This window comes from Limulus polyphemus, unplaced genomic scaffold, assembly GCF_000517525.1.
Source record: "Limulus polyphemus unplaced genomic scaffold, Limulus_polyphemus-2.1.2 Scaffold554, whole genome shotgun sequence".
Taxonomy (NCBI): Eukaryota; Metazoa; Arthropoda; class Merostomata; order Xiphosura; family Limulidae; genus Limulus; species Limulus polyphemus.
In genome coordinates, this window is record NW_013666164.1 from 93,175 (window position 1) to 104,831 (window position 11,657).

At 35.3% G+C, this 11,657-nt stretch overlaps 1 protein-coding gene across 1 annotated transcript in view; it reads right to left on the reverse strand.

Moving 5' to 3' along the window:
- Positions 1–11,657, reverse strand: part of LOC106459067 (arylsulfatase B-like) — a 22,812-nt gene that overhangs the window by 9,032 nt on the left and 2,123 nt on the right. The window contains 9 exon segments of the mRNA XM_013918645.2: positions 896–993; positions 2,232–2,295; positions 3,682–3,783; positions 4,324–4,406; positions 6,662–6,749; positions 6,751–6,808; positions 7,294–7,397; positions 8,885–8,936; positions 10,612–10,723. Of these exon segments, the coding sequence (XP_013774099.1) occupies positions 896–993; positions 2,232–2,295; positions 3,682–3,783; positions 4,324–4,406; positions 6,662–6,749; positions 6,751–6,808; positions 7,294–7,397; positions 8,885–8,936; positions 10,612–10,723 (761 nt within the window).

The following is an 11,657-nucleotide window of genomic DNA, read 5'->3' on the forward strand; positions in this document are numbered from 1 at the left end:
CGATTAAATACTAATATTTTGATAAAACTTGAATAAAAAAGGCATTTCATATATCAGGGCCGCCGGAAGTAAATTTAGATGAGTGAGACAGAAAACCAATAAAATAATAACGTTCCTTGATACCGAAGACAGGGTCAGACCTTTAATTTTTTTTCTTCTAATTTTTGAGAGTAAAATACGTGACTGCCACAAAATAAATTTAGGTAGCTCTACTCCAAAGCTGGTAATCCGCTATTACATTTATAAAATAAATATTTCATTGCGCATGCTTGCTGTTTTCAGACTAAGATATGATAAAAATTACAAGCGTGTAATGGTAGAAATGCATCATGGTAACGAAATGATTTTCGTTATTTACTTATACATGATTGTTATATGTGTGTTTCAGTTTATAAAGCTGGTAGGTCTATAGTCGTGTATGTAATATCTGGCCCACAATGAGCGCGCACAACAGACAAAATGACAAGGACTAGCAGCAGTGCTATCGCTTGGCTTAAATATTATCTGACAATGGTTATACCTGACAGTTAGGTAGTGTTAATGGTTTGCTTGTTTGTAATTAAGCACAAAGCTACACAAATGGCTATCTGTGCTCTGCCCACCACGGGTACCGAAACCCGGATTCTAGTGTTGTAAATCCGCAGACATACCGCTGGGCCACAGGGGGCAATACTAATGGGTATTATATCAGTCAGTAAAGAATAAATAAATATAAAAGAGGCCTTGCCCTTTTATAATATTACATAAAAATCGTAAAATAATTTTGTTTTGTTTTTTCACAGAACTTCATTTGGAATGCGATAACACCCTAGATATTCTCCATGTTTTAATTCAGTGGTAAACAATGAATGAACTGATATTACTTTTAATAAAAAGTAAAAAAAAAAATACATACATCTGTTACGAAGACGATCACTGAATTCCTGTAAAAGCCATATTTTTTCAAACTTGCGACAATTTTTCCAACTGCCTCGTCCAAAGCAGTGACCATCCCTGAAAAACGACATTAAGATATTTTTAGTAATTTAAAACATTTATATAACGATATATAGACCTTTTTTATATTATTATTATTTATTATCATTTTTGTTTTTGTTAGGCTATCTGCTGTTTCCACCAGGGGAACTGAACCCTGGATTTTAATGTAATTCCATAAACTTACCGCTGTCCCACCTGGGAACATTGTGAAATTAAACATTGCCCCTCCTAGTGGCTCAGTAATAAGTTAGAAGGCTTACAACGCTAAACAAAATCGGATTTCGATATACAAGATGAGCACGCCACAGACAGCCCATTGTGTTGCTTTGTAGTTAACAAACAGTTATTAACTATTACTTGAAATGACGGTATAGCAAAATATTGAATACAAACGTAATTGAGAATGTTAGTAAACATATAAGGTCACATAATTATATCACCCATTCTTGAAAATAGCAACAAAAACGAAAATAAAGAAAATTATATTGAAATAAACATTTGGTTTTATTTCAGAATCACGGAACTTGATTCTGTGAATGAATAAGTGCTGCCAGACAAGTAGCGTAGCCTAGAGTTAAATGGAGACAAGTTAGGGGGAGCTAAACGGAAGGACTACATGTGACATAATCGGACGTAGAAACTATCCAGCAGACTCTGATTGGGTGGCCTGAATGCTGAGTACAGGCTGCGGCTACTCCACTGCTACTAGAAGCAATAACTGTGTCTCTACCTTCTACCTATGAATTATAGATTAGAGGGAAGACAGATAATCAACACCACCCACCGCCAACTCTTGAGTTAATCTTAACCAACGAATAGTTGGGTTGAGCATGTTCGGGGATGGGATTCGAACTCGCGACCCTAAGATTGCAAGTCGAGTACCCTAACCACCAGGCATAGTAACTGTGTCGCTGTTAAATAATAAAAATGATTGTTTGAAAATTTAGCGGTGATAATAACTAATATATATATATTTTACAGACCTAAGAACGAGTTTAATAATTCTCACACAGCTCCTTTTTAGAAAAGCAAATAAAATATTCATATTGCCACCTGGTGGTAAAAATATTAACTTTGTTTACAAATTTGAACCCAAAAGCTCTAATACTTTCAAAAAGTAATCACTTCTTTATCACAAACTTCTGATGAATAAGAGAACACTCTTTGAAAGTCTTTGGCTTTTGTATCGTTTTGGTCGTTGTTTTGTTCTATCTTATTGCACTATGAAGATATTAAAGTTGATAGTTACTTACCAGAAAATATTTTTCTAGATTTGTCCTTAATGTTTTCATAAAATCGCATATACTTTTTAGGAACCTAAGAAAATAAAAATTATGCCTATACTTCCATACGATAGAAAATATATATAAATACAGTAGCAAAAAAAATCATCAGTCACCGTTCAACTACAGTATTTTTGTTTGTTTGTTTGTTAGATACAATTTCATGATACAAACGAAAACAGTAATTCAGTCTTCAAGCTATAGAATTCTTTAGAGGATGATGCCGTCCTGTGAAGTTAGAAAATGTTCTGATGAAATGGAAACTGAGATCAGCCGAGATTGGAATCCATAACTCAGTTGATTGGACATATACCTTAGCAACATGGCATAGCTCAAAAATCCTCCCAAAATTCCATCATTAATATCCAATGAAGTGAAAACTGAAACCACTGAGTTCGAAACGAGATAACAGGCCCAGGGATAGTGAACTGGCGCTTCTAATCACACTTGAGCCCACGAGAATCCTATGTTGCTTATCCTCAACGCCGTTAAAACATTAAACTGACAAGCACAGTGACGGGTTTTAACACACCCGTACCCATTCTTGTCTGTCAAGGATAACATGTGCATCAGTAAAAAACAATAACTAAACCTAAATTCTTTGTAAAGCTTTGACAAGATAATCGCCATCCTAAAATTCATTTCGATGTTTGTTTAGTTTGGTTTGAATTTCGCCCAAACCTACTCGAGGGCTGTCTGTGATAACTGTCCCTAATTTAGCAGCTATAGACTAGAGGGAACGCAACTAATCAACACTATCCACCGCCAACTCTTGGGCTACTATTTTACCAAACAATAGTGGAATTGACCGTGACATTAAAATGCCCCCAATGGCTGAAAGGGCGAGCATGTTCGATGACAGGGATTCGAACTCGTAGTGTGCGAGTCGAGCGCTCTCCTTCAATGACCAGTGTACTCACTCAGCAACCAGTGTTTATTTAGAAGTAAAAGCCTCCTGACCTAAACCGTAATGTGCATGGCCTCATGTTTACATTATTTTTCCCTGTTGTTTTTTTTCTTTTTTCAGCACAATTGTGAGAAACAAATTATAGTTTAGATTAGTCAAAAGTGGATTATGTCTGCAATTATAAAAGAGCGCATGCTTCAGCATTGTGAAAAATAAGCCCTTGTTCTGAGAATCGCTATAAACAGGAAATATCATTAGAAAGTAAAGTAAATTCTCCATTTTTTTTATTGTCACAATCTGTACACCTCTTTTAATTTCTATCCACCTTCTTTAATGTTTTCTTCTTTCTTATTTGGTTTCTGAATACATTCCACTTTTTTATGAATTTTTCAAGAAATAAAAATACAGCCCTCTATCTGTCTAAACTAAAAATTTCAATGCAAATCATCATGTTCTCACTCTATGCCCTTCCCACGCACTTTATTTCTGACGTCATCATCGTCTCCAGCTTACCTGTAATGGACCATGAACCGCTTGGAATGGCAAATAGAAGAAGTGTGGGACACTTGGATCCAGAGTAGAGAGTAAGTTAGTCATAATACGAGCAAACACGTGCTGCAATAGGAAACAATCCTTTAAACTACTGATGCAAAAAAAAAAAAATTAAATTCTTAAAAATTGTCAAGATCATTAGACGTTGTTCGTTATAGAGATTTATGTAATGTTTCATTTCCTCTTTACGTACTTTACTAATTTTTTTTTAATCATTCTATATTTTATAGATTTTTAACTTAACATATTGATTTAGGACTAAACTAAATTGACTAAACCTCACGAGATATTATGAGGATTATGACCGAAAATAACGATAACATCGAGAGTGTCATTTAATGAATCAATGCATTCTCAGTAATTTTAAGTTTTTATTTTATGATATTGGCTTATACCGGTATATTAAATTTACTACGTTATTTACTGAATTAATATTTAATTCTGCTCTACGTAGATAACTTGCTTTGATCAGAAGTTATTGATAATTTCATACGTGTGTGAAAAAAATTGTCGTCGTTAAAATGCTTTCGTCACTTTTGTACTAATCCACTGGAAGAAAACAAAAATGAAAGAGATAAAAGTAATTATAACGTTTCTACATACGGTGGAGTACTTCCCAGAGTAATTGGTGGCGGGACTAGTGCCTTGTCGGAAGTCTAAGCCAGTGTTGGAATTCAACCACTGCCCTGTTTAAAAATATACAAGTAGCTCGTTATAACAAAATAATTCGTTCAATTGTTGTAATTTTTACTGTCCATTGATGTTAGTGAATTTCGAAGGCTAGGCATGAATATTTTCCTGAAAGATTATTAATCATCACCTTTTGGTTAAGCTTCCAACCATTGATTTTTTACGAGATAAGCTTACATATTATATAACATGTAATATAACAAGTTAGGCTTAGGACAAATTATTGGCGTATAAGTGGAATGAAGCATTCAACAAGCTTTGAAAATTTATTAATTTGATAAATTTGGTATTGTCAACCTTAATGACACCTTATGCAACATATGGGCTAAATAGCCAGATCTGAAAATCCAAACTTCAGGCACAGCTATTCCTTGTCTGAACTTCTTACCATTCAGCAGTACCATCTACACGCTTATTCTGACAACGGTATTATTCTCACGGTTATACTGTTCTAACAGCAAAACGTGCCATACGTGTTTAGCAGCATATCGCAATTCGAACCTTGAACTTTATGACCGCAGCCCGACATACCAACTGCTTGGCCACACCTGGCCTAGCTTAGAATATAAATGAAATTTTGATCCACGAAAAGTTAGGTCAAAGAAACATATTCACCTTTTAAAGTTGGCAAATTGTAGGAGAGTCCACAAACAGTAAATATATAATAAACAAGTTTGTTTGTTTATTATGGATTTCGCGCAAAGCAACACGAGGGCTATCTGCGCTAGCCATCTCTAATTTAGCATTGTAAGACTAGAGGGAAGGCAGCTAGTCATCACCACCCTCCGCCAACACTTGGGCTACTCTTTTACCAACGAATAGTGGGATTGACCGTCACATTATAACGCCCCCACGGCTGTAAGGGCGAGCATGTTTGGTGGGACGGGGATTCGAACCCGCGACCCGCAGATTCGAGTCGAGCGCCCTACCCACCTGGCTATGCCAGGCCTTAATAAATAACCCATAAACATTATTGACCTCTTGATTTTAAATACGTATATAAGTCATCAAGGTACTCGCGACAAAGATTATTGTTTACACTCTCAAAACAATCTTGTGAAGTTTACTTAACGACCACGTTAGAGGGTATTTCCATCAAAGTAAGTCACTTTACTTAGGAATCAGTTGCTTTGATTTTATAATAAATATTAAAAAACTTAAGCCACTTTAGAGAAAATAGTAGTATAAGAAAACTCACTTGTCAGGTATTACCTCCGCCACTGAAGGTGGACGGAGGTTATGTTTTCACCTCTGTTTGCGTGTTTGCCAGCAAGAGTTCTTGAAAACGGTTGAATGTATTTGGGCGAAAGTTGGTATACATTTGGATTATGATCCAACTTATACGTAATTGATATTTGGAAGGTCAAGGTCATAGCAAGGTCACGAAAACCCAATACAATCTTTATCTGTTAACATGGGGACCGATTTTTCTTACTATTTTTTTTATATCTCAATCAAAAATGATCGCATTTAGTGGACTTCTGTAGAATAGCATTCCTCATTGTCTGTCCAGAAATGGTCCGTGTTCGTTGATAACGACGGACATGACATAAGGACACATTTTCGTATTTGTTGAGAACCAAATATGATCAATGCTGCGTGGCTAGGGTATGCGCTCTAGTGAGTGCCCCTTCAGTTCATACTGTGTTGATTACAATTATAGTTTTCACTTTTGTTGGCCGAGCGAGGCTCAGTGGTTAGCACGATGTCCCATGATTCGTGTCCTGTTACCACCACCCCTCCAAAAAAAATCACGCTCCGCACCTTAAGGTAGGAGGTGTTATAATAAAGTAAATCAAATGGAATACCACTTTTTGATCCGACAAGTACTTCAAAATTATGGACAGCTAGTGCAAACATTTTCCGCGTAGCTGTGCGCGAAAATCAACACAAAATATACCACTTTTTGATCCGACAAGTACTTCAAAATTATGGACAGCTAGTGCAAACATTTTCCGCGTAGCTGTGCGCGAAAAATCAACACAAAATATACCGCTTCAGACTAAAATTCTAAATGAACACTTTGCATGTATTTCTTCTAATTAAAGTTTAACTTCTATTTTAAACAAATAATACATTAAAATATCTAAAGAAAACTAGGTATGTTCAGAATTAATATATACATCAGAAATCCAAACGAATTTGACTAGAAGTAGAAACGACTAGAAATCATACACATAAATGTGTAAAAAAAATTAATATTTTAAAAATTTCCTTGTTTGGTTTTTGTAATTAAATAGATACCACTCACATTCGGTGCCTTCCTTGAAATAGAGAAAGTCCTTCTGTCCCCTAGTATGAGTAAAATAATCCTCCGATCCAGAGTAGAATCCAAAAAAAGCTGTCAAATCCTCGGTACGTAGGGGTATAAGACCAATTGCAGTAGCCCAAGTGCCATCTAGGGCAGAACATTGTAACCATTATATATTTTTATTGTAAAAAGCAATCTAGGAAAATAATTGTCTAAAATATAACTTTACGTGAAATAATGCTTACGTCAGAAGTAAGAATTAAATAAGGTGTAACGGCAATTTTACAATAATTTACACAAAATTACACTCCACTCTTGGTTTATACTGTACTCACGTTTAAGATAATATATATTTCTGTTTAACATTCTATACAGGTTTGGCTTCTAATAGGAATGATGAAATAAAATCAAGATATTTTTACTCCATACAGTTATAAATAACTTACAAATAGATACGACCATTTTGTCTAAAACGTAGATAGATACAGAGATAATCGTACTAAATTATAACTGTTGTGTAAATAAAAGTACATTTCTTTACTGAAGTACAGTAAACAAACACACTTACTTAATAATTAACTACTAAACAATCTCGATGAAATCTCGCCAAAAACGTAATCTGGTGAACTTACTTTCCAATAGCATGAGAAGAATAGCCATAATCTCTCAGCTTCTCAGGAAGCAGTGTAAACTTTAATGGGACTCCTGTTGGCTCTAGAGGATGAAGCACGTGATTCTGGAATAGAAATAAAGCACGTCTAGATATAGCAAATATTATATAAATACATATGTACCCTCAGTATTTAATACAGTGGGAAAACCACGCTTTATATGAACAGTTTCTATGTGTTAATACAATAATATTTTGCTGTGGCTTGAAACCATGACAACACGGGCGACATAATTAGTACCTGTATATTTGGTTAACAGCGACTTCTCAACTATTTGATAGAGTATTACCGTAACAAATCTTTCCGAAGAGATATATTGATACAGCAAGATTGTTAAACACTGTAATTATCAAAGAGCACACTTAAAACGTTATTCACGGAAGCAGAAAAACTCGGAAAGCAGAAGGCTTAGGATAGCAACAGGCGCTAAAATCGCATCTAAACAAATTAAGAGAAAATGTCTTTATCTGGAAAGTGGATGCTATGATTACGAAAGAGAACCCTTCAACTTAATAATCCATTGTAATGAAGCTGTGGATGTTTCCTGGTACCCTTAAAAGATAATAAACAAGGATTTGGTCCTAATATAGGTTCACAAGCCAGGAATGCTCAATTTTTCTAGCTTCACCTTGATACTAATGGTCGTCTTCATGATAAAGATGTGATCAAAGAAAGTAAAATCACAGCAATATGATTCGGCCACACATCTGTGAAGTCTCCAGCGAATTATGCAGTCTTGGAAGTTGTCATCCATATAGAATGGAGGATCTGTAGAAAATCTGTCAGAATCTGTGGTCTAAGGTTGACTTCATTGTCCTTCGTAGAACCTTGTTACAACGTATGTTGGGCAATGGTGCGTAATCATGGTCACGATAAAGGAATTAGTTTTTTAAAGTGTTATTAATCTCAATACAAAGCACATGAGTTGAAATACAATCATCAAAAATATTTGTAAACGTATATATATATATATAAAGTACTCGTAGCAATCCAAACAGAATCTCTCAAAGGGTTTCAAATATAAATAATCCCATATAAACATTATATGGGTTTTCTGTATACAATTATAATCACTCAGTTAATGCATTGTCAGGTTTCATTCAGTTATTTAACCCTAAAACTAGAAGCTTATTTTTATAAAAATATACCCCACTACTGGTTGAGTCCGTATATTGCATTATAATGCATAATTTTGTGTTTTTGCCGGCTAATATTCAATGTAAAGAACCGATCCCCGAGAAAAATGGGATGTGAAATCATCCAGTTTTCTACGTAAAACATATAGGAATCCTCAGATGTAATTAGCGAGATTACTTGTAATCATAATGAGGTGTATCGTTTTTTGTGACTCATAAGTTTTGCTGATTCTTGTAACAAACCTGCTCGTGCACCCACAATAAGTATTGGTGTATGTTTAGAACAATATATTTCAAAAGCCGATGAGCCCATATTCTATTGTTACCTCTACGGTGAGAACAAACTCGAAGAGCTGTAGGAATATATATTTAAATGTCCTCCTGATCTAGATCTAAAATTAACATTGTGTACTTACTTGTCTTCCAACATGAAAGGGAAAGTAACCAGTCATGAACGCTGTTCGAGACCTGCAACAAATCACATGAACAAATCACTTTACGACTTAAAGCAGTTCAAATTAACGAGTCATATTACGAACTACAGCATTTCAAATGAACGAGTCACTTCACGAATTAAATTTCAAATAAACGAGTCGCTTTATGACTTCCAATACTTCAAATAAACGAGTCATATTACGTCTGTCTTTTATGTATAAAAAGTGAATGTGTTTTTTTAAGATTGTCAGATTTGTTTGTAATTAGGCATAAATCTACACAATGGGCTATCTGTGCTCTGTCCACTACGGGTATCGAAACCCGGTTTCTAGCACTGTATTGTTTGTTTGTTTTTGAATTTCGCGCAAAACTACACGAGGGCTATCTGCTCTAGCCGTCCCTAATTTAGCAGTGTAAGACGAGAGGGAAGGCAGCCAGTCATCACCACCACCGCCAACATTTGGGCTTCTCTTTTACCAACGAATAGTGGGATTGACCGTCACATTATATCACCCCTACGGCTGAAAGGGCGAGCATGTTTGGTGGAATGGGGATTCGAACCCGCGAGCCTCAGATTGCGAGTCGAGCGCCCTAATCACCTGGCCAAGCTGATCCCCTAACATTGTAAGTTCACAGACATATCGCTGGGGGGCAAAACTGTCAGAATGGTTCAAAAATCAAACCACCATTTCAAATTACTTGTCTTTTACGGGTAATTTTAACTGAGAATATTTTTGGTTTGGTTTGTCATTAGAATCAATATAAAGTCAAACCCTCTATATCTTATGATCACTAAGATAATTAAGGATGATAAATATAGTGAAAATTAAAACCTTCCTATCTTTAGATCCAACAACAATGAAACGTATAGCAGGTTTGTTAAGCAAAAGTTACATTGTTAGACTGTATACTCTGGTATTCGTGCTCTTAACAGAAAGAATATTATTTCACAATGAAGACAAAATTCTGAAACATTTTCTGTATTTCTTAAATATTTTGTTATTTTTATAAGTTTTCTACTTGTTTCTGGTTTATAGTTGACATAGAAAAACTTTATAACTAAGGTAACTTGCCAAATTCGTTGCTTTAACCTAGAGACCATCCTAAGATTTATGCATAGCAACACTTTATTTAGAACTGTTCTCTTAAAACATAATATATTTTTGCATCACTTTTAATATATGTAGAATTTTTAATATTGTTCTATCTTTCCCAATTTAGACCCTTCATAAATTCACTTAAATCAGTCATTTGTTATTAAACAACAAATTAAGCCTTTACTAACATAAAATACATCAACTAAATATTTAGCAAATTTTGTTGCCACCAAGCTTTTCCTGTTTACGTTTATGCATATAGTAAACCTTTTATTCACAATTAACTAAATGTTAACTTTTGTCTTTCTAAAACTTTTACTTTCTCAACAGTACATGTTTACTTTTTTTGTTGCAGCTTAGTGGCAGCATTGTAGTAAAGGTTTCCTGAATTTTTAGCTGCAGCATAGCGGCTCATAGAATGGCTCTGAATTTTTCAGGTACAAACTTTTAGTTCATAGCTCCGCTCATGACCAATTTGAGACCTAATTACAGCCACAGCTATTGAGGATTCCCTCTTGTTTTACATTAATATTAATTATTCTGTCTTTAACGACCAAACTTGGTTATAATAGAAAGTAGAAAATGCTATAATCTGAGTTTGTCGTACTCACGGTGTACAGACGGGTTGAACGTAAGACTGGTTTAGAATGATTCCATCTCGAGCCAAACGTTCCAAGTTTGGAGTCACAATGTCCGGGTTATGCCAGCTGACATCATTCCAACCTACACAGTAAACATATCATTTGTCCTTCTTAGAATTTATTGATAGCAAATGAAATATCAAAAATAATATTAGATTAAAAAACTACACGGGCACTCACTTTTTATTTCGAGCCAAACGCGATCCATCCTGTCAGACATTTCTAGGTTCGCCTGGAATTTTCTCCATCAATCCGGACACCCAGAAAACGATTTTTGGAACATTTTCAACTCCAGTAAACTTTGTGTGCACCTCAAGCTTAAGACATCTGAAGGATATTATGTAAGGTTGGTTACTCCCATAGCTATCACTAATTTAAAGGAAAGTCAACACTAACTCTAGGGCTGCTCTTGTCTGATTGATAACGAATCCATGGCCCTAAACTGTGGAGTGCGTTCTTGCACTGTCTGGGCTTGCTAACTAATAGGTCACACAAGAGTTTTGTTTGCTTGTTTTTATGTGAGGTTAAGCACAAAGCTACACGATTGGCTACCTGTGCCATCACTGGTATCGAAACCCGGTTTTTAGCCTTGTAAATCCGCAGACATACCGATGAGCCACTGGGGGGGGGGGCGTAAAGCAAGAGAACAGAGATAGAAAATTTTTCTTCTCTAAAACTTCGGAGCAGATGGAGGAGGCTAACGTCCAGTAGACCCCATCCCCCCCATAGCTACATCCGCGTCTCTATATTGCTTTATTCAGATAAATCCTATTACGTGGGAATGAATTATTAGTCGTCATTTAAACATAATTTGACTTTAATTTTATAACCTTTTTATCATCACAAACCTGCTTTAAAGATTTAAAATAAGTGATAATATTTGACAAATTTCAAAAGGAACTTCAACTTTTTTTTAGGTTCAAATCTAAGGATTGTTTTGTTTGTTTGTTTTTTTAGTTAAGCACAAAGCTGCACAATGGGCTATCTGTGCTCTGCCCACCACGGGTATCGAAACC